We start from the raw sequence: 24,420 nt of genomic DNA on the forward strand, positions 1-24,420 counted from the left end.
TCTTGAGCTCCATCCATGTTGTTGCAAATGGCAGTATTTCATCTCTTCTTATGGCTGAGTAATATTCCATTGTATATATGTACCACAGCTTCTTTAGCCAATCTATCGTAGGACACTTAGGTTGCTTCCATGTCCTGGCCACTGTGAATAATGCTGCTATGAACATTGGTGTGCAAACATCTTTTCAAATATGGATTTTCAAGTCTTTGAGGTAAATACCCAGTAGAAGGATTGTTGGATCATATGATAGATCAATTCTTAGTTTTTTGAGGATCCTCCATACTGTTTTCCACAGTGGCTGTACCAATTTGCAGTCCCACCAGCAGTGTATGAGGGTTCCTCTAATCTTTTTTAGGGTAGTCTCAGAGATCCCCTCATTCCCTAGTTGAACACTGGAAGATTGTATTTAAAGTTTTACAAAAGAAACCAATGAAAATGTAGGATATATTAGGCAAAAATGTACAATGAACTTATATTCAGAATATATAATGCTTAATAATAATAATAGTTATTGAGGGCTTATTAAGTGTCAGGAGTTTTATATAAAATGCTTACCATAGATTATCTCATTTAAACATCCATAATTATTCTAATGTCACAAAAGAGAAACTAGACCTAAAAGGAGCCACACAACTCTAAGAATCATGTGACTGTTAAGTGACCAAGGCAAGGGTCAGTTTTAGATTCATCTGACTCCAAAGCCAGGTCACAATGTTCTGTACAACTATTTCAAGCTAAGTAACATTGGTAGATTTTGTTCAATCCTCCACCCTCCAAAAAAGAAATTTTAATTGAAGTATATTTTTTCCAAGTTATACAAGGTTAAAACATTCAAGGCTATCTGAAACTAAAATACACAAGTAATCATCACGGAAGGTAACCAAAAAAACCATTCTCCCCTTGACCCATAATTGTCCCGAACACCATGATTATATCACTCTCATTTAAAGGAATAATATAAACCTTATAATTTACTGCCACTCCCACTCCATTTCCTTTATTTGTTTTGTTTTTTGTTTTGTTTCATAAACAGGCTTTTTTCACCTGCTCTTTCCTGTTGCTTTTCATTTCAATTCCTCGTTCTAAAGAGTGCTTTTCTCTTAAACATATCCCAGTATCGAAAGATCTCTAATTCTATTTGATGATGATGATGACGACTGGCCATAACAATGAGGATAATAACTACACCAAAAATCTAAAAGAATTGCTCAGTTCAATAAGTACTTAACACCTTAGTTGTTTTAGAAAGTACGATGTCATAATCCCCGTTGTTATTTAACGACTAAAACTTTAGAATGAGTAATATTAAAAAAAAAACTCTCAAGATATTTAAGGAGTCATATTATGTCTATGCAAATAGTTTGGTCTAGATTCAAATTCCCAAGTTAAGCACAATATAAATACTCTCCTGCATTACCAAAAGGTTTATTATAACATGTGCAAAAATGCTTGGTCTGAATGTTATTCTGTTCCTAGCATTACACCTCTTGCATAGAGTGAAAAGCTCAATGGTAAATCTGAATAACAATGGATATGATGGCGTTGTCATTGCAATCAACCCCAGTGTACCAGAAGATGAAAAACTCATTCAAAACATAAAGGTAAGAAAGAAAATTTTATTGCCAACTTATTTTTATTTCAGTAAGTATTTTCAACTCATGTTGCCTAGGCACGTTACACACATTTGCACAGTTATAACTTTCCAAAATTGCTTTGACAGTATTTATCATTTATATAGTATGTACCTAAACTGTCAAGATTAATATGTGCTTAGTTTAAGTATAATTTGCTATATTAATAATATTCATAATTTCCCTAATAAATTATTAAAAGGCCAAACTACTAATATTTTTTCAACTCACTAAGCTAACAAAAAGACTTTTGAGTTAGTGGAGAATTATTTTCAAATTTTATCTTTATAAAGTTACTTTCACAGTGTTTAAGTAACTAACCAACACTTAAGCCCTAGAGGTTCATTATCTTACACATTTTTTCAGTTATTCATACTCGTTCAACTCTGAAAAATTCAAAACTCTTTCGTATTTGATCTTAAAGAAAATATTACATATTTCTGGAGTTGATTTACTTCACAATTTTATTTGAGTTAGTTAGAATAACAAAAAAACTTTATATATGGTGCTTTAATGTATATTATCTTCTTTGATCCTCCCAATATCACTATGAGATGGTCAAGAATAGAGATTATCACCCTTATTGTATAAATCAGAGGAGCTAAGTGATTTGTAGAGTCATACAATAAATGGCAAAACTGGGACTTGAAGCCAATGAGACGTATATATTTTTTATTTCATTACTGCTTGGTAAACCTTTGCCTTTTATGAACACACTTCATATAAGATAACAAAATAAACCTAGCAAAAGGTTTTTTTCAGTCAGTATGTATAAAATCTAAGAAATTTAAACTTCCATCTCAATTATAAGCACCTCTGTTTGATTAAATAAGCAAACTGCCACAGGTTCCCAGTCACCTTTGTCTCTCACTGAGCACCTTTACTCCTATCTCCAAACCATAACACTGAATGCAGCTCTAAAAAGGTACAAAATCGAGTTGATTTTTGAGCATAGAAAAATTAAAACTAGAGAGATTTACAGACTAGTGAGATATGGTAAAATTCAACTTATTCGTTGGTTAGTCTTTTCCAAAATATTTGGGGAAAGGGAACTTGGATTTGCTACTTCTTGTTGGTATACACAGTTTTATATTTATTTTATTGTGAAATTGTTACCACAAGATATTTTAAATTTTGTCAGGAAATGGTAACCGAAGCTTCCGCTTACCTGTTTCATGCCACCGAACGAAGAGTGTATTTCAGGAATGTACACATTTTAATTCCAATGACCTGGAAGTCAAAATCTGACTGCTTGATGCCAAAACAAGAATCATATGACCAAGTAGGGTATTTTATTTAACTAGCTCCTAAATTGCTTCTTTCTTCTTCTGCTTTTAAAAAATTGATACTCATAATACTTTAGTAAATACTAATCACTACTTTAGTAATTAAATTAGTAATGTTACTTGTCTTAATTTAGATGAAAAATTCCTTGCTTCTATTGCTCTTGAGATCTGTTTCGGTTTGTTCTGCTTTTTAGGCAGATGTCATAGTTGCTAATCCCTACCTAAAATACGGAGATGATCCCTATACACTTCAATATGGACAATGTGGAGAAAAAGGGCGATATATACATTTTACTCCAAACTTCTTGTTGACAAATAATTTGCCTATCTATGGGTCCCGAGGTAAAGACATCTACTTTATACTTCTATTTTTATTTCCACTAGAAACAAATATAACACTGTGATTAATAGTATTTTTAAAGATTTTTGAAAGATAAAAATAGGTATTAATTAATACCTTTGGAAATATATTAGTTATGTTTAACGTAATTATATTTCTTTTTCAATATTTGTTTAATAAAATTAGTCATTTATTAGTATGAACCCATTTCAACTTCTTTTGGTTTAATGAAAGGTATCTATTTTTAGAGTTCCTTGACTCAACTAGATTGAGGATATTGGGCAAGAAAACTTAAAATATAAGAAAACTGAATTAAATTATTGAAAATATAAATTTATAAGTGGCAATATTCTCTCATAGGCAGAGTATTTGTCCATGAGTGGGCCCATCTCCGATGGGGAATATTTGATGAATATAATGTGGATCGGCCATTCTATATTTCCAGCAAGAACACTATTGAAGCAACAAGGTATCATTGTATTGAACAAGTCTGTTTTTAAAATTTTTCACCCAGGACTTTTAAATTTTTTATATTAGACAAACAAAGCTATGTCAGTGGTTGAATGCTCATACAGTTAATTGCAATATCCAACCTACCCCACTATATATGTGTCCAACTACTTCTGGGGATTCCACCTTGGAATCGAGATCTGAGGAACTGGGAATAATTTCAGTATTCATGGGGATTGTATTAAAATAAGTTATTGTCAGAGGAGAAAGGAAAATGCTATAGCCTAAACCTTAAGTTATCTAAGAATTGGAGTTCAAGTTCCTATCCAATTTTTTATTCCATTTGATTCATAATTTTTTAAGGTGAATCTGCTTCATTAAAATCAATTAAACTACTAGACCTTCATGTTAAATATATTTTACTTTTCATTTAACCTTGAGCTTAAAAGTGGGGGGAAGTACTTGTCATAAGGATAAGTACATAAATTGATTCTTTTAAGAAATATAATTCTGAGTAGATTAAGACAAATCCTATTTGTGGATAGATGACATATTAAAAATATCAAGCACATTTTATTTGGCTTTATCTTTACCTAGCTGCTTAGGGTCACATACAGACTGGGCTCTCAACCCAGGATGCTCATTCCTCTCAACTCATCCCATGCAACTCCTTCCAGAACAACCTCCCTTATCCAAACAATATTGTTCATCTTTCAGGACCCAGTTTAAATGTTTTTCCTCTAAGTATCTTTCCTCTCCCTCTACTTGGAGTTAGATGTCCTTGAGAGTGTTCACAAAGCAATATACATGGGCTTCTCTCACACTAGGGAGTACCTGTCTGCGTAATTTTATTTTCCCCAACAGACTTTAAGATCTTGAGGACAGATTTTTTTTTTTAATCCTCTAGCCCTGGGCCTGGTACAAAGTAAGTTAAAGCTAAACAAAGAATGTATTAAACAACACATTTTTAATAAATCAATGAAAAACAGGTAAGTTTCTTTATCAGTCATAAAATGAGATATATTACTAAAAATAAGTAGCTAAAATAACATTTACTTAGCTCCAATTGTGTACCATGCACTTTAAGGCAGTGTAAGTTTAACTTTCAGGCTTACTCTAGAGCTAACTTGGAAAATATGACTCACCATCTCCTTTAAACCTTGCAATACAAATAAGTTTATTAAAGTGGATTAATGTTATGAAGTTTAATATTAACACAGAATGGGAGTAAATTCTGCAGATAAACAGAAATTCTTTAGAATCTTTTACTCATACCCCAACCCCTATTCCCTGAGTGGTACTTGATAATTATCTTACCTATCATAAACACTGAATGGTTTGAATACACAAGCATTTCCATGCAGGGTTTATTTTTATTTCTTTCTTCAATCTAGCCCAGTGGTTTTCAAAATGTAAACTGCAAAATGCTCTAAACGCAAAACCACAAACAGTTTTGTATGTATGGTATAAGTGCATAGATATATATATGTATACATATATATGAATACATTTAGATCACAATAGATGTGTGTGCATGTATATGCGTGTGTGTGTATTTGTAGATGTGTACCATCTACACAGAAATTTAAGAGAGTTTTAAGCATAGTGTTGACAATCCCCTCCCCACTAGGAAGCAACTCCTCTGTATCTCTTAACTCATTTAATCTTCATAACATTCCTCTGAGTTAGGAATTATAATCTTCAGCTCAACATAACAAAGATAATTGATCTATTGATCACATAGATCGATTGAGCAATGAATGATAATAAACATGAACTGACATCATTTTCTTATTGAAATTGATGGTAAATAGGGGTAGGACATTGAGTCTACTGTCAAAATGTTTGGTACATGATCTCTAGCAATTATCATTGAGGGAAAGATTTTAGGATGTTAGTCTTCATTCATGATTTGTCTGGTATTCATATATAAATGTAAGCTAATTCTTTTATCACAGATGTTCAACTAATATTACTGGAATTAACGTGGTTTTCAAGAAATGCCAGGGAGGCAGTTGTATAACAAAGCCATGCAGACGTGACTCACAGACAGGGCTGTATGAAGTGAAATGTACTTTCATCCCAGAAAAATCCCAGACTACAAAGGAATCCATAATGTTTATGCAAAGTCTTGATTCTGTAAGTATCTTCTTTTTCTGGTCTCACAAAGGAACTCTTTGGGAAAAAAAGACTAAGGAAGCTGGATTTTCTAATATGAAATTATTTATATCAATTGAAGTGTGGGAAATTACTCAGACAATTAATGACAGCCACTTTCTCCAGCATGTGTTAGGGTATGTCTGGAAAGTATTTCACCCCACTTGTTAAACTGTTTCTCATCTTCAGATGAAGAACTGTACCCACCCTTCTCATTGGTGTCACATAATTTCTTGTAACATCATTTGACTTCCCTCGTTTGACTTCTATAGACTTGTATCTAGAATTATGACCTTAATTTTCTCTCTTCTATGTGGTAGTCACACTGCTTTTCTAAAGTAATTCACTCTGTAGCTTTGGAAAGTATTAATTTTCTAGATTGTCCATTATCTTCATATTAAAGCATATAAAGCCATTACAAATGATACTGTGAAAACATACATAGTTTTGTCTCTATAGAACTGATTTGAGGAGAAAAGTTCACAATCACCTATATGACCAATTAAAAAATAAAAACACAATAATTCAAGTTCCAAAGCTAACATTTGACCTGACATACCTAGTTTAAGTGTATAAAACTCAATAGATAAGCTTTGGAGTCAGATAGATTTGATATTAAAACCCTGTCTGTTATTTTCAAGCTGTGTCACTATGTGCAAACTGCTAAATCTGAGATTTAGTTGGTCCATCTTTTAAATGGGAATTATAATATTTGCTTCACAGTACTACTGTTGTTAGGTTTACAAGAGCTAATATAAGTAAACTATGATCACAGTGCTTAGCACAAAATGAATATAAAATAAACTTTAAATTGTTAATTTTTTAAAAATTATAAAATATTTGGATAATAGTCAATTATCTCTTTCCCTGGATAAGTCCAATCTTAATACAAACATTATTGTTACCTAATGAAAGTTTCTAAACATGTAAAAAATATGTTTAAATATGAAACAGATGAAAGTGGTCAAAAAAAATCGAAGTAAAGTATATTACCTCTAGGTAGTAAAACTAACCTATTTAAAGGAAGCAAATTTTCATATACCAAACCACTAGCAACAAATACTTCCATAGGAGATTTTTAAATGCCTATTGTTTCTAATATAATTTAAAATCATTTTGAAGCCTAGGGCATTAAAGATGAAGGACTTGAGTGAAAATATAGACTTGATATTTTCTTTAAAATTCTTAAATGAATCCAATTACATGTTAAAATAGAAATTGTTTTCCAGCCTAATAAAGCTCCCTCCTGGAAATATTTGAAACATGAGTCAAGAAAGTTTGCTTTAACCTGATGAATCTAGATCAGAAAAGACTAGCCAAAGAATTCAGCATCCAAATCAGATCACATGACACAAGAAAATAATCAGAATATGTACTTTCTGTACCGAACTATAAATCCCCAAAGCATTTGACTATTAGGAGATAACTTATTCTGCCTACCTGGGAGATAAATAATAATGAAGAAGATAATGTAGCTGAAATAGAGAGGGCAACTAATTATATAAGACATGGCTCAGGGATAAATACTTTACTTTAACCATATAGCTTGTCCAGAATAATGCCAGCTTCTAATTATCATAACATGGATTAAATAGATTGCATAGCATCTATACCCAGGGTATAAGATCAGACCTCAGGGAGATATGATCTGAAATATTAAATGTTCAATTCATGATTTCCTTCCCCTAAACTTCATTATCTACTCTTCATGCCCAGCACTGTATTAGAAGCTGAAAACAGAGAAATAATTAAAGATAACTGTTCTTGAAGAACTCAGTTTAGTGAGAAAGGAAGAGATACAAGAAAAATATATGTGAATACAAAATAGGAAGAGATATAAACCAAGTGCTATGAGAGTACTGTAAACATCTCCAACTGGAAGTCAGAAAATGGCTTCTAAAGAGATGAGTTTTGAACTGGGATTTGAAAAAAAAAATGAGTATGAATTTCCCAAAGTAGGAAGGGAAGAGTATTCTAAGCTAAGCAAAGCGGCAGGTTTTTGAAAGAAAACAATGAAAAAATAGAGGAATGCTGTTGTGGCACGATCAATTCTAAGATTCACGGAGCCAATTGAGATGAATTATGAGCCTTCATTAGCCTCCTGGCAACTGACTCTACCACGCAGGGTTAGAGGAGATCAGCCCTGAGCTCCCAAAAGAGGCAGCTCATAAAGCCTAGAACCACACTCTGGTTTAACATCAAACAAGCAAACAGAAGCAGAAGTTGACTGTTAGAATATTTTTGCCCAGAACCACACCCTTAACAATGCCATCCATGCATTACTATACAAGTTGAGCACTGCCCAAAATATTTGCTTCATGGTCACCAGAGAGTTCAGTATTTATTAGGACAATTTTCAAGTAGATAGCAGTAAAAAAAACTTAAAAAACTAATACATTTTTCTAATTTGTACAAACTTTCCTTCCCCTATCCCATTTGGGTTAGCAGAGACACTTATGAAAGTTTCTAGCATACTCTGAGGACAGGAAAAAGTTGTGTCATACAAGCAAAGGATATATGGTGAGCAACAAGCAAGAAACAAGATTGAAACAGGAAACTGAGACCCATAAAGCTAAGGGGTTTGAGTTTTATCTTATCAGCTTAAGACTGGAAATGTAATTAGCTTAAATCTTTCAGGAAGATAATTCTACTGATTTTGAAAGACAAAATAGAGTGAGATAATAGTGGAAGAAGGTAGACCAGATGAAGGGCCCATGGCAATAGGCAGAGAGGAGACCTCAAGTCCCTGTATAAGGGCAGTGGCAATGGCAGAGAAAAGAGGGACTAGACTTGACAGATATTTGATATCAGAAAGACTTGATTATGAATCACTGTTTTGGTTTAAAATTGTATTTTTCTCCCGTCCAGTATAACCCCTTCTGGGAAATGTAATTCAGAACCATATCAGAAGAAAAATTCTTAAAACTTAAATAAAAGATTCAAATTTAATAATACAGTTCTAACTCAGCTTACATCTAAAGACTCTATTGAGAAGGCATTTTAAAAAATGAAATGACACTTATAGAAGTATTTCTTATAAGCCGAACCTTACTGCAAGATAAATTCCTTTCCAAATGCTGCACTAGTTTATAGAAGCATTTTTCCAAGTTACTAAATTTTTAAAACTTGTCAGATTTTCAGAGATTCTATGATAATGAAATGTCGTCTGGCAAAATTACTGGATAAAATGAACCATTTGCAACTGAAAGAGAAGCAATCACATTTCTTCATTTTATCCTATATCTTCATTACGTTTTCAGGAGTATTATTTTATTGATGTCAGAGTTCACCAGAACCAATAACAATCCTGGTTGTTAGAATATCTGTTCTCAAGTTTTTCAATCAACTATAAAGAGATAGAAAATACTTAGGCAACTAAAGAAGGCCACTTTTTTATCCCACTTTAGGAGACAGCTAGAAATTACTGAAAATTCTGTCCCTCTTCCCATTAAACTTAATTCAAGGCTTGAGTCCCCCAAGAGTTTAGAAGGGAAAGTAAAAAATTAACATAGGCGGTTGTGCCAGACACAACTACCGCACATTGCCATTATCGACCTGTATCAGAAAGAATCACTAAAAAACTTTCCAATGTATAGTCACAGTTTTAACTTGCTTCCTCTCCAGTCAAGTGTGCAAAATGGATGTCAGAATGTTAGATTATGGAATAATTCTTAATTGTCAAGAGATAAAAATCTGTGGAGTATGTATTATGTCAGCCAACTGCATAGTTGGAAAGGAAGATAATGCCTCACCAGTTATCATATCATCTTCTGACTGATTTTTTTCCCAGGTGTCTGAATTTTGTACAGCAGAAACACACAATACAGAAGCTCCAAACCTACAAAACAAAATGTGCAATCACAGAAGCACATGGGATGTAATCATGAAGTCCGATGATTTTCAGAATGCACATCCCATGACAGAAGTAAATCCACCACCTCATCCTACATTTTCATTGCTCAAGTCCAAACAGCGAGTAGTCTGTTTGGTACTTGATAAATCTGGAAGCATGGATTCAGTAAGACATTTACTTGTTAGCTCTCTTAAATTAAGTATTTAAGCTAATAAAAATATAATTAATCTTCGATTTAGTTCTATTAAGCTAACTGAAATATGTTTATTATTCTAATAAATTTCAGTACAGTAATTTTATATGGACAGGTACTAAAAGATAATATATTAAAATAAAAATAATTGTTATATTAAAGTTATTGGATTACAGATGATGTTTTTTAATGTTTAGTTCTAACATATAATGAGAAATAATATAATTGAAAAAGAAAATATGAAAATCATCCATAACTCCACCATTGAGCATATGTCATTCTAGTCTTTTCTGTTCCTGTATTTGTTTTTACTTCTCAAAAATGTGATTATATTTTATATGTTCTATAATATGATATTTTACTTACTATACCTTTAATGCACCCCATGGAAAAAAAAATTATTCCATGACACAATTTTTAATGGTTGTATAATATATACTTACTATAATTTAGTCAAATAACCCATTATTGGATGTTTCGGAGATTTTCAACTTATTATTAAAAACTATATTTCAATGAACATTTTGGTATGCATTTTTAAAATATTTCCTTAGCAAGAAATATTTCCTGATTATAAAACTGTTAACTAAAAAGGTATAGACTTTTAAAGCTTTTCCAAGTAGAACATGACTGATTTTAAAATGTTTCTTTAATAGCATTCCTTTTTAATAAAATGAAAGAGTTAAATTCTAAAATACTGTAATCCTTTATTATCATGATCTCTGGCCCGTAAACAACTTTGCCTTTCACTAACCTGTCAAGATTTGAAGAGACTCAAGAATTGTTCAGACATGTTTTTCTTACAGGAAGATCGTCTATTTCGAATGAATCAAGCAGCAGAACTATACTTGATTCAAATTATTGAAAAAGGATCCTTAGTTGGGATGGTCACATTTGACAGTTCTGCTATAATCCAAAATTATCTTACAAAAATAACTGATGAGAATACTTACCAAATTATCACTGCAAATCTGCCTCAAGTAGCTAATGGTGGAACTTCAATCTGCAGTGGACTCAAACTAGGATTCCAGGTAAAATAAAAAATTATTTTCTGAATATCATTTGCCATTCACTATTGCTTTTAATTTTGTCCAATCATCTTTAAACAAGGGTCATGAGCTCATAGGTCTTTGATTTAAATACTTTTAAAAAAAGACTCTGCTAATGTGTTATTTACAGCTGGAGCCTCTCTGAGTTGCATTGGGGAGTGGTCAAGTAAGAGAAGAAAAATTCAATGTGTACATAACCATCATGATTTTGTTGAGGAGCTCCCCATATCTTTATCATTGATGGGATTGTGGGAGAAGAAAATTAGTGATACGTCTATATTATGAATAAAGAAAAGCCTAAAAATAAACCCTGCATGGAAATGCTTGTGTATTCAAACCATTCGGTGTTCATGATAGGTAAGGTAATTGTTAAGTACCACTCAGGGAATGGGTGTCAAATTAAACTGACACTTAACTATCACAAAAATCAAGATAGCCCCTCAAGCAGTATAGTACCAAATGCAAGAGACATAGGTGGAAGTTTAATAAAATAAAAATTGTGAAATCAAAAATTGCAAGCAAGTTTGTAGCACTAAACTGCCTCTGGTACTCACCTGAATTGCTTCCAAACTAAAGATAGCCTATTGTAAGCCTATTTATTGTCATTCTTTAAGTCACAAAAGCAGAAAACTGTTTTCCTTCACTGCTCCTTTCATTGCCTCAGCTAAAATGTGGAGATTGTTACTCTTACCCAGACCACTAATTAATACCATCTCTTAGCTTTCTTCATGATGTCTATTTGTTGTAAAACATATTGGTTTAAGAAGGCACACGGTCTCTGAAGTCAGACAAACCTGGGATTCTGGTTTATTATTTATTTGTTAAATAACCTTGGGTAAGTTACTCAACTCAGAAAGTCTGAATCCTTAACCAAGGAAGTGTGGAAGGCAATAGTACCTATCTCATTTAATTGTGAGAATTATGTAAGATAAGTAAGAGCTCAAGAAAGAATTGCTATTATTTTAATAATCATACTTTTTATTACATATATATGCCTATTCACTTCTAAAATATGACAGTACTATATTTTGGGAATGTGTCATAATGTTTACACATATTGGTTCATACGTTTTTCTTAATATATTTTGACATATATCTTATATCTTGACCACTGTCTATTGCTGAATAGATTCTCTCACATCACATTCAAAGCTATAAATATCACTTAATTACTTATGTAATGAAACCTTGTCAATATATAAGCATTTTAATTACACAATCATAACAGTAATAACTAAAATTTATTAAGCATATGCTACATTATTGCCTATATTACATTCTTTACATGCATGGATCTTACTTTATCTTTACCATTACTTTTTTAGTCAGGTTTTATTTTGCCTATTTTGCACATAAGAAACTGAGCTTCAGGGTAATTACATATATTTCCTAAGATCATATAGTTAGTTAGTAACTGGCAAATGTAGGATTCAAAACCTTGTATTTCTTACTGCAAAGTCCAAAAAATTAATCACTATACTAAGCTATTTATAGAACTCTATTATGTATGAGAGAGAGAGAGAGAGAGAGAGAGAGAGAGACTGAACACTAGCTATTCTATTCAGCAAATGGCAGAGTTGGAATTAACTCTCAATTTGTCTAACTAAGGATCTTAGCCAATACTTTTGGTAGAAGTCAGAAAAAGACCCCAAAATGTAATACTTCAAAAATTTATGAACTTCTTTCTTCATGGTAGGTCAATGTTTTTTCCAGGAAATCATGAGATTCTACAACTAAAATGTGTAAAAGGCATATGCCACATCACTTAACCTTGCATACATGCCTTTAGTCATGACTTTGCAAATGCTGTCTAGTCTGCAGCCTTCCAAAATTGCTTGGGTCATATACCTCCACCCCAAGTATCTCCTGCAATAATAACATAATAATCACTGAGTACTTACTATGTGCTAGTCATTTTTCTAAGTGGATTATTCTTCCTCTCTTAGGTAGCTAGAGTATATTTGAAAGGATTAGACCTGTTAACACCCTATCTTTGAACACCAGAAGACCATTATACACTACAATCAATTCCACATCAACTCAGCCTACAATGGCAATGCAAAAAGTTTCCTTTTGCCTATTCTGATGCACAAGGCTACAGACTCCTCTAAGACTAGAGAACAGGTTTTTTCTAAGTTTAAATTTATTTAGATATGATATTCTATAATTAATAATCTGGTTTTTCATTACCAGGCAATTATCCAAAGTAACCAGAGCACTTCTGGTTCTGAAATCATATTACTAACAGATGGGGAAGATGATAAAATAAGCTCTTGCTTTGCGGAGGTGAAACAAAGTGAGGTGATCATCCACACCATCGCTCTGGGGCCTTCTGCTGCTAAAGAACTGGAGACCCTGTCAAATATGACAGGTAAACCTTTGAAATACACTTTGAATAAAGAAACACATTTGCAGTCCCTCCTATTCCAGGGGCTCTTTCCTTTAAACCACAAAACTGCTCAAAAATTTCCTATCCTAAAAATTAACCTTTTTCCTTTCCTTGTCCTTGTTCTTCAAATTAATATCTTCCCCGCAACCCTCTCTATTTCTCTCCATTTTTACCTATACTCGCTTCTTTTAATACTAGTCAACATTTACTGTCTTCATTCATTTATTGCCACTTTCTTTCTACCAACATCACCAATTTGAAACTAGTTTCCAAATGGTTTCTAATGACTCATGCAACCACAATTCCAAATATTCCCTCAGTATCTGTCCTGCTTAATCCTACAGTAGAGATTTAGACAGCCGTATTTCATAGAGGAAGAAATGGAAACTCAGAGAGTACAAACAACTTCCCATAGCTATTGAGTTCTGATTACTAATTCTTGCCCTCTGCAATCCATTCTTTTCCAACTCCTCACACCTAAGTAATCTCTCATTTTGTTAATTCCTATATTATTTATTTTCTGCACTTAAGTATTACTTTATTCTAACCTGTCATTCTCTAATTGTTTTGGTATATCTTAGACACAACTAGAAAATAAGCAGCTGATTCAAAATATTGTCTTAAATTTCACTTTTACAATATTATTTTGTGGTTAGATCAGCTTTACTAATGTGGCAGGCACTTACCTCTAATGACTGATATTAAAATATTTGACCAGTTCCTTAAGTTTTCTTCATTCTAACTTATTTTGAACAAGGTTTTAGGTATTATAGGATTACATCTGGGACACTCATATACTAAAGTTTCCTAAGGTTCCAGAAAATTAATCTTTTGTAATTTCAAAATGAAATTTAAAATGTATTTTAAAGTATATTAATAAGAACACAGTAAAAATATGATTTTCCTATTTAAAATTAGTATTACAAAAGTAAATAAAATTCCATTTTAGGAGGACATCGTTTTTTTGCCAATAAAGACATAAATGGTCTTACTGATGCTTTCAGTAGAATTTCATCTAGAAGTGGCAGCATCACTCAGCAGGCTATTCAGGTTGGTATCTCAGAAAAATTTCTTGCCTTTTCGCATTTGTAATAAACTTCTGTTATTCTAAATAGTAACTTCTCCCTCTAATAAATAACTATTTTACCTGAAAATATTTCACATGTGCAGAAGAAAATCATCCTTACTGCATTTGCTTTCTTGAGACACTTACAGCCACCTTTTCTTTTGATTCTTCTATTCTGTATAATATAAAATGCTTTTTATTTGCAAAATTTTTCAAAATAATTCTTAGTTATTTTAATTGAAATCTTAAAAATAAATTTAGAATTATCTGAACTTACCAAACATTGAAATTTTATTAACTATAACAAATCAGTTTTATGTCTTTGTCATTTTTATTTATATAACAGTTGGAAAGTAAAGCCTTGAGCATTACAGGAAGGAAATGGGTAAATGGTACAGTGCCTGTGGATAGTACAATTGGAAATGACACTTTCTTTGTCGTCACTTGGACCATACAAAAGCCAGAAATTCTTCTCAAAGATCCAAAAGGAAAGAAATATAAAACCTCAGATTTCAAGGAAGATAAACTAAATATTCGGTCTGCCCGTCTTCGAATACCAGGTATTGCAGAGGTAAGAATATTCTTTTATTTTCTCCAAGCTTCATCAATCAATTTTGAGAAAAAAATGCAGATAACACCTTATACACTGTCAATACTAAAAAAATGATAGCTCATATGTCATAAAAACAAGAAGCCAAAGCAACCAAGGATAAATTATAACAGGAGGGCACACAACCCATAAGAAGGACACACCTATAGCACCTGGCTCAGGTGACTAGGGATGACTGTGCCACTGGGCTCCACAGGAAACTTACTACATAAGGCCACTCTCCTAAGACTGGGAGAAATAGCAGCCGTTCCTCATACAGAGAAAAGGAGGCAACTGAAATGGGAAGACAAAGAAACATGTCCCAAATAAAAGAACAGAACAAAGCTCCAGAAAAAGAACTAAACAAAATGGAGACAAGCAATTTACCAGATGCAGAGTTCAAAACAAGATGTTCAGTGAACTTAAAAGTAGATGAACTCAGTGAGAACTTTAACAAAGATAGAAAACATAGAAATGGAGACAGAAAACATAAAAAATCATAAAAAAGAACCAGTCTGAAATGAAGAATATGACAACTGAAATAGAGAATACAATCAAGAGAATAAACAGTAGATTAGATGAAGCAGAGGATCTAATTAGCAATTTAAAAGGCAAGGTAGCAGAAAACACCCAATCAGAACAGCAACAAGTAAAAAGAATCCAAAAAAATGAGGATAGTTTAAGGGACCTCTGGGGCAACATCAAGAGTATCAACAGCTACATCACAGGAGTACCAGAAGGAGAAGAGAGAAAAAGAAATTGAAAACCTATTTAAAGAAATAATGATGGAAAATTTCCCTAACCTGGTAAAGAAAATAGACACACAAGCTCAGGAAGCACAGAGAGCCCCAAACAAGATGAACTCAAACAGGCCTACACCAAGACACATCATAATTAAACTGCTAAAGATTAAAGACAAAGAGAGAATCTTAAAAGCAGCATGAGAAAAGCATCTAGTTACCTACAAGGGAGCTCCCATATGATTGTCAGTTGATTACTCAACAGAAAGTTTGCAAGCGAGAAGAAACTGACATGAAATGTTCAAAATGATGAAAAGCAAGGACCTACAACCAAGATAATTCTACCCAGCAAAGCTATCATTAGAGTGGAAGGACAGATAAAGAGCATCCCAGATAAGAAAAAGCTAAAGGAGTTCATCACCACCAAATCTGTAGAAGGACTTCTTCAAGAAGAAGACAATTAAAAATACGAATAATAAAATAGCAATAACTATATATCTATCAATAATTTCTTTAAGTGTAAATGGATTAAATTCTCTAATCAAAAGACAGAGTGTCTGAATGGATAATAAAACAAGACCCCTGCAGATGCTGCCTACTCTTGTAGACTGCCTACTCTTAAAGACTCACTTCAGATCAGTAGACACACATAGACTGAAAGTAAAGGGATGGAAAAAGATATTTCATAAAAATGGAAACAAACAAACAAAAGCTGGGGTAGCAATACTTATACTAGAAAAAATAGACTTTAAAACAAAAGCTATAACTAGAGACAAAGAAGGGCCCAGTAATCCCACTTCTGGGTATTTACCCGAACAAACCCAAAACACTACTTTGAAGGAAAATGTACATCCATATGTTCATTGCAGCATTACTTACAATAGCCAAGATATGGAGGCAGTCTGTGTGTCTTCAATAGATGAATCGATAAAGAAGAGGTGGTACATATATACAATGGAATATTTCTCATCCATAAAAAAGAATGAAATCTTGCCATCTGCAACAATGTGGATGGACCTAGAGGATATTACACTGAATGGAATAAGTCAGAGAAAGACAAATGTCATATGATTGTACACGTGGGAGCTAAAGAACAAATAAACAAAACAGAAACAAAGTCATAGATATAGAGAACATTTTGATGGTTGTCAGATGGAAGGGGTTTTGGGGAGTGGGTGAAAAAGGGGAAGGGATTAAGAAGTACAAATTAGTAGTTAAACAGTCATGGGGATATAAAGTATAGCATAAGGAATATGGTCAATAATATTGTTATAACTATGTATGCTGTCAGATGGGTACTAGATTTATACATTTCATAAGATGTATAAATGTCTAATCACCATGTTGTATACCTGAAACTAATATAATATTGTATGACAACTATAATTGAAAAATAAAAAAATTATTTAAAAAAGGAAGCCAAATAATTAGGGATTTATATTCATACTATTTAATAGCTTATAAAATTGTATATTAAATAGCATTACTATTACTCTGCTTAAGGTTTTAAATAATTTTACATTCCCAATGGAGTAGGAAAATTTTACAAAGGCTCCCAAATAGATATTTTTATTTTCAGACAGGTACTTGGACTTACAGCCTTCTAAATAATCATGTCAACTCTCAGATGCTAACGGTGACTATGACTTCTCGAGCAAGAAGTCCTACCACTCCACCAGTAATTGCGACTGCTCACATGAGTCAAGATACAGCACATTACCCTAGCCCAATGATTGTTTATGCACAAGTCAGTCAAGGGTTTTTGCCTGTTCTGGGAGTCAATGTAACAGCTGTTATAGAAACTGAAGATGGACATCAAGGAATATTGGAGCTTTGGGACAATGGTGCAGGTAATAAGAATCTGCATCAACTTCCACTGAATTCTACTACAGTCACATGACTTAGAAGTCAACTTTCTTATGTATGCTAATGATCATGTTTTTAAGTGAATTAAATTTAATTTTAATGTTTTTTAAACTTTTTACTCAGTTATCTTGACTAGGCATAAACATGAGCACATTTATCTTCTTTAAATTCTATGCACAATTTTACTTTTCCCATGGAACTTAAGAGTAGAATTCTATTTTCATTAATGCCAGTGTTTGCATGCATGTGCTTTCTCTAGTTTAGTTATATTTTCCTCATTTTGTTAAGATTCCTTTAGGAATAATTATAGCTAATATGAATTAAATGCTTATCATGAATTGGACTTTTCCAAAGTCAGGGGTTAGCAAGTGACCAAGCCAGGCTTTGAACCTAAGCAGTTTGCTTCCAGGGTTCAAGTGGTTAATACACTGTGCTATACAATCTCTCAAAATGGTTGCTATCATTAGTACCCATGAACAGTTGGGACTGTCATTTTTATTCGGTTGGCTAATTATTACATTTTGATATCAAGGTGCAGATACTATCAAGAATGATGGCATCTACTCAAGATATTTTAAAGATTACCGTGGAAATGGTAGATACAGTTTAAAAGTACTCGCCCAGGCAAGAAAAAACACATCTAGGCTAAGTTTAAGACAACGACAGAACAAAGCTCTGTATGTACCAGGCTACACCGAAAATGGTAAGCAGCCTTAAAATTGAACTGTGTCATTTGTTTAGGTAAATTACATGTGTCAAGCTTTGAAAATATAAGGTGCTCTGAAAAACCCAAGTATTTAGTTATAAAACCATCTGCATGTTTCAAAACCATATTTAGGTTAATGAATCTAGCATTGGGCTATGCTTACAACATGTTTTGTCAATATCTGCCTCAGTTCGTTTAATTTACATTGAAAAAATGTATTAAGCATCTCCTATTTGGCAAACGTTGTGCTGGATGCTGGAGCTACAAAGGTAAATAAGACACCATCCTTGTCCTCAAAGAATTTACAGTCGAGTAGTAAAGACAGGGAGGTTAAAAGATAGTTCTAACATTGCATAGTGTCTCCTTATCAATTTTAAAATGACACCAGTAAAACAAGCTTTATTTCCACTGAAAGCTGTCACTTTTTCTATGTCTGCTATCAATTGATATTAACCCTCTACAGCTGTAAGATGAGAGTACAAGCTAAAAGATAGATATGGCAATATCAAAAGTTACAAAATTACTTTCTTTGTTAGGTAAAATTATACTGAACCCATCCAGATCTGAACTCAAAGATGACATGGTAGAAGCCGAATTAGAAGATTTCAGCAGACTAACCTCTGGTGGGTCATTTACTGTATCAGGAGCTCCTCCTGTTACTGATCATACTCACGTGTTCCCACCCAGTAAAATTACAGACCTCGAGGCTAAATTTCAAGATGATCATATTCAACTTTCATGGACTGCCCCTGGCAATGTCCTTGATGAAGGAAAAGGTAAGCTTGATAATACATTTTTAAATATATGGAGGAAATACCATTGGCTTTCATTTGCTAAGAATTTTCTAATGTCCTATTTATAAATAACATGTGTGGAGTGTCTACAATGGGCCATTACACACCCATTTTTCAGATGTGAAAACTGAAGCACTAAGAAATAATTAATTGACCTAAATTATTTCTATATTTAAAAACTTATAAGTCTAAGCCACTCTTGTCAGATTCTATTGTGCCAAACTGCCTCTCACAATATGAACCATCTTAGAAATTATTTTGAGAAGACAGGGAATAGCTTTCTCTTGTGTTCTTTTCTCTCTAACAGGAAAATTTTGTTCTAAGTATTTCTATACTTGCACTATTCCATCCATTCGTTGACCTTTTTGAATATTCAAACACTATTAGATTCCTAAGAAATTATCCCAATTCGCAACATTCATTTGAGTACAGAAGACACTTTATGCAAGTAAACATTATTTTACATAATGTGATAAGAGATATGCTGTTGTAAGCACAGAAGGATATGACAGCACACTGGAAGGCCACAAATTCCTGGCTGGAGGTAAGACCACAAAGTATATCTTAAAAGGCTTCCCAGGGAAGACTATCCCTGACCTAAGTCTTGAAGAATGAGAGAAGTTAGCCAAGTAAGTGAAGGTATCCCATGAAGAGAGAAAGGATCACATACAGAGAAATACAACTAGTTTGAGAGATTTGGTCATGGAGTTTGAATAAACTTCAAGGCCAAATATCTCATTCATTCAAAGTTTCTTATAATAATTACGCTCATTCCAGAAAGTTTAAACCATTTTTATCTTTACTTTAAATTTAACTGAATTTCATTAGTATTTATTGAATGCCTACCATATTCCAGTATTGTGCCAGACTGGTAGATGCTTTTGAGATAATGCCGAAATTGCTATTTTCCTTTTAGGTTAGAAAAATGAAAACAATATGCAGTATCATCAATATACACAATACCTCAGGGATTATCAGTGCTAAAAAGCCACATGTTCAGTACTCTTCTCCTGGGTTACAATAAATTCCTCACTCTATATTCTCAATAGAAAAGATGCTTTTTAATCTTTCATTTCCTATATAGCATTTTTCAAAGCTATATTTCTTTTTATCATCATTATACAAGGAAAAAAATCATTCTAAAGCCAAACATAGCACAGACACAAAGAGCTCTTTTCTACTTTAATGTTGAAAACTCTTATAACAGCTTCTGAAAACATTATTTTTTCTATGCTATCACATTTAAATGTATGGAAAGGAAGGAAGGAAGGAAAGGAAGGAAGGAAGGAAGGAAGAAGAAGAAGGAAGAAAGGAAGGAAGGAAGGAAGGAAGGAAGGAAGGAAGGAGACGAAAAAGAAACAACACTTCCATTGGAAAAGCCACATATGAAATTGCCTGACCAAATGTTTTGTTTTAAATTCAATTCAGTCAAGACCAACTCTTCAGTTCAAGATTGGGTTCATAATAAATGTCCCTCAGGCTGATTATAAGAACTAAAAGAAGGAAGAATGCATTATATAAGGACACTAGAAGAGAAAGTACTTCACTGTGTTTAACCACAAATGCCTAGAATAGGTGGAATCTAATCTCTTTCCTTGTGACAAATGGGAAGAGGTTGTAGTTGTTATCAAATGTTGCCCTGAGGCATTGCAAAAGTAAGTAGTATTAGTATCTTAAAGAATAAGTTAATATCTATCTAATCTCAAATGAAGTACTTAAATTCTCTGGGACCCAATTTTCATATAGTCAAATATCTAAATTAGAACAGATGACCTAGAATTACTAAAACAAACAGATGTAATTCTAGCATTTTATGATTCTCTAATTCCATCATTTGGGGAATGAACATAATAACTGTATTGTTGGCCAACAAGTAATTAAGGTCAAACACATACCTAAGAGTACCACACACTATAGCTGATACGAAAGGAGTATAAAAGATAGTCTCTGCCCTCAAGAAAAATATGATCTAATTGAAAAGATAAATTGAACATGCATAAAACAATCTGGGAAACTCATTTTGTGCAATCAGAGATCATAGAAGAGAGGCATTAGGGTAGATGAAATACATGAATAAGACTTCATGAAGTCAGGCCCTGTATCAGACCTTGAAAAATAAAAATAATTTGGATAGGGAGGGGAGGCACATTCCAGGGAGTCATGACAGGGAGAGAATAATATGATCAAATAATATGATTAAGGTCACGAAAGAAAAATTTTGCAATGGAATATTTGAATTAAATTAAGGGAGGGATGAATAGATAGATGATAGATACATGATGATAGATAGATAGATAGATAGATAGATAGATAGATAGATAGATAGATAGATAGATAGATAGATAGATGATAGCTAGATGATAGATACATGATAGATAAATAAATAGATAGATAGATACATACATACATACATACATACATACATACATACATAGAATTGAACACAGGGTGGGTGTGAAGAGTAGTAGAAAGGATCAACAAGGCTTATTTATTGAAAAACTAGAATGTGAAGGCAGGGGGCTTGAATTTTTTGAAAACTACTAAATCAGTAATTTACCACACACTTATAATTTCTACAACCTTTCATTAAAAAAATAAAAGTCATCACTTCAAAAAGAGACATTTGATGTTTTATTGTTTATGGCATTTCATAATGTGAAAACATATTTTTATATTGCTAGCTCTGGTAGATTTCTAAAATCATTTTGGAATCAATCATTTATGTTAGCATCTTCCTTTCCTTTCTTGATAAAATTACAGTTATAATAGCTAATACTTCAAATATTTATTAAGTTCAAAACATTGTGCTAAACACTTTTCCTGCATGACTATCTATAATTCTCACTTCTAGAATAGTAGGCATTCAATAAATATTTGTTGAATGAATTGACTGACTGAATCTCTATTTTACAGATAACAAAATTGAAGGTAAAAAAGATTAAATAAATTATTCTTTGTTACACAGCTATAAAGTAGTAGAATTAAGGTGCCAATCAAAGTCTTCCTGGTTCCTAAGCACATTATAATTAGTACATATCATAGGCTCTCTGCTCCTTTTGCCCTTTATACTTATCACTGTCTCTGACTCTTGTTCTCTTGTTTATCTGCTCTCTTACTTTCCCTTCCTATCACTCCCTCTCTCAACTTAATGAGAAATAATGCAGATGTGGGGTACTGAATGTCTTTGCTATACTCAAACAAACATTACTGTGTTCCTAGTTCTAAGTTAAAAGTGAATTCAGCTCTTTATATTTATATTTACAAAAAGAAATTTAGATTCTGATTTTTAGTGCAATATAATTTTGAATGAAATTTTTTGTGATTAGATGGCTAGATAAAAACTGTTCACGTACTTCTTCTTAAAATAAAGAAGATGGAATAACCAGACACAAATTACAACTGGGATTTCCATAACCAAAACCTAGTTGCATTTCTGATAGGGCCCTAAATGTAAGGTAGTGTGGTGGTATTGAGGCAGCCTAGTGATTTTAATATACATGAAGTGTCTATTTGTTTTTCAGCCAAAAGCTACATTATAAGAATAAGTAAGTATCTCCTGGATCTCCAAGAAAATTTTGACAATGCGACTTTAGTGAATATTTCTAGTCTGATACCCAAGGAGGCTGGCTCAATAGAAAATTTTGAATTTAAACAAGAACTTTTTAAAATAGAAAATGGTACCCAATTATATATTGCAATTCAAACCATCAATGAAGCCAATCTCACCTCAGAAATTTCTAACATAGCGCAAGCAAACAAGTTTATTCCTCCACAAGAATCCAGTGTCCCTGCTCTGAGTACCAAAATTTCTGCAATCAGTTTTGCAATTTGGGGATTTGCTGTGATTTTATCTATATTTTAAGCTAGAAAATATATTAGAACTAAAATTCAATGTTATACATATTTCATGAACAGTTATTTAGAATTTAATTTGCTGTTCTCTGCTATTACAAAACTCTTTGTAAAAATGTACAAAAGTGAATTTCCTAATTATTCAGTTCATTAATACTAATTGCTAAATGTATATCAAAATGAATATGCCATTTCCTATCTGCGAAAAATCCATTTATTAACAATGTTAAAAGAAGATGCATGTTTATACTTACAGGCTTTTAAAGAAACATTTTTAGAGTATGCCACAAATTCACTTGCTATATCAACAAAATCAATTTATCCAAACCATTTGAAAAATATTTATGTATCCACAATAGAATTAATTTTATACTAGAATTATTTAGGTTTTACTCTTGATTATGAATGAATACTTTATGTTTACATAAACCGTAATCAAAGGACAATAAAAACTTTTCAGTAAAGCAGTAAAGAGGTCAAATTTGCTGTTTTATAATTGATTAAAAGTAGTATATCAAAGTTTTGACTCCAGGCATGAAATGACAGACAGCAAGAATGCTTTTTGTATAAATCGTGGAACATCTCAATAAACTCCTACTCATGTTCTGAGACCATTATTAGGTCCTAAGAGTAAAATCAAAATGTTCCATCAAGGCAGGGATTTTTTTTCACTGCTGTATACTCAGCACCTAGAATACTGCTTGACACATAGTAGATAGTCAATAAATACTTGTTAAACAAATTAATAAGTATTTTCACACCATCGGAGAAATCCAAATGTGACACATTACATTTAAAAAAATTCACAATTAAAGGAGTACAAATTAGTAGCTGATAGATGGTCACGGGGATGGGAAGCACAGCATAGGGAATGCAGTTAGCATTAATACATTGGCTAGGTGGAGGGTCGGGGAGGAAGGGAGCAATTGGGAGATCATTTTACGAACTATATAGATATCTAACAAATATACTATATACTTGAAACTAATTAATATAAACAAATTTTTAAAAATTCACAAACTATGATGTGCAGATGGTATTATGAGGACTTGAAATGATGAAAACCAGTCATTAACAGTGATCTGAATCAACATAGAGCATTTCAGGAAATTAACTGTATCATGTCAACAGAATTTGTAAACTATCTAATAAAATGTAAATTAAGCTATTAATATAGCAATGGTGTGATTTTTTTCAGAGACAGAGACAGAGAGGCAGAGAGTGGCAGTTTATAATAGAAAAAAGTCCTTTGCTTACAGACAGGAAGATTTCTAAAATTCTTTGAATGTCTGAAAGGAGGAAGATAGCTATATGATACATCTGGAAGAGTGAGAAAAAAAATAAAAAAATATAAGCAAGCTAGAAAAACATATAAAAAATAATAACATATTTTGGCCATGTTGAATTTATCCCAGGAATCCAAAGATGGTTTAATATTAGAAAATCAATGTGATTCATC

General features: G+C 32.6%; 1 protein-coding gene across 1 annotated transcript; it reads left to right on the forward strand.

Moving 5' to 3' along the window:
• The first annotated feature begins 1,387 nt into the window (after positions 1–1,387).
• Positions 1,388–22,971, forward strand: LOC120583160 (calcium-activated chloride channel regulator 1-like). The gene is made up of 14 exons (XM_039838475.1): positions 1,388–1,601; positions 2,773–2,913; positions 3,112–3,259; positions 3,618–3,726; positions 5,666–5,846; positions 9,655–9,882; positions 10,717–10,941; positions 13,153–13,330; positions 14,298–14,398; positions 14,761–14,985; positions 17,323–17,593; positions 18,142–18,312; positions 18,852–19,091; positions 22,631–22,971. The coding sequence occupies exons 1-14, from the start codon at positions 1,446–1,448 to the stop codon at positions 22,969–22,971; spliced, it is 2,715 nt and encodes a 904-aa protein (XP_039694409.1). The 5' UTR covers positions 1,388–1,445.
• Positions 22,972–24,420: the final 1,449 nt, after the last annotated feature.

The sequence above is a fragment of the Pteropus medius genome, unplaced genomic scaffold (assembly GCF_902729225.1).
Source record: "Pteropus medius unplaced genomic scaffold, Ma_sr-lr_union100, whole genome shotgun sequence".
In the NCBI taxonomy this organism is placed as follows: Eukaryota; Metazoa; Chordata; class Mammalia; order Chiroptera; family Pteropodidae; genus Pteropus; species Pteropus medius.

Bases quoted from the DNA above. Each gene is read 5' to 3' on its own strand.
- LOC120583160 (XM_039838475.1), top strand. From the start codon at position 1,446: ATGCTTGGTCTGAATGTTATTCTGTTCCTAGCATTACACCTCTTGCAT. The intron at 5,847-9,654 runs GTAAGTATCTTC...TTTTTTTCCCAG, and splicing joins TTATGCAAAGTCTTGATTCT to GTGTCTGAATTTTGTACAGC. The intron at 19,092-22,630 runs GTAAGCTTGATA...TTTGTTTTTCAG, and splicing joins TGTCCTTGATGAAGGAAAAG to CCAAAAGCTACATTATAAGA.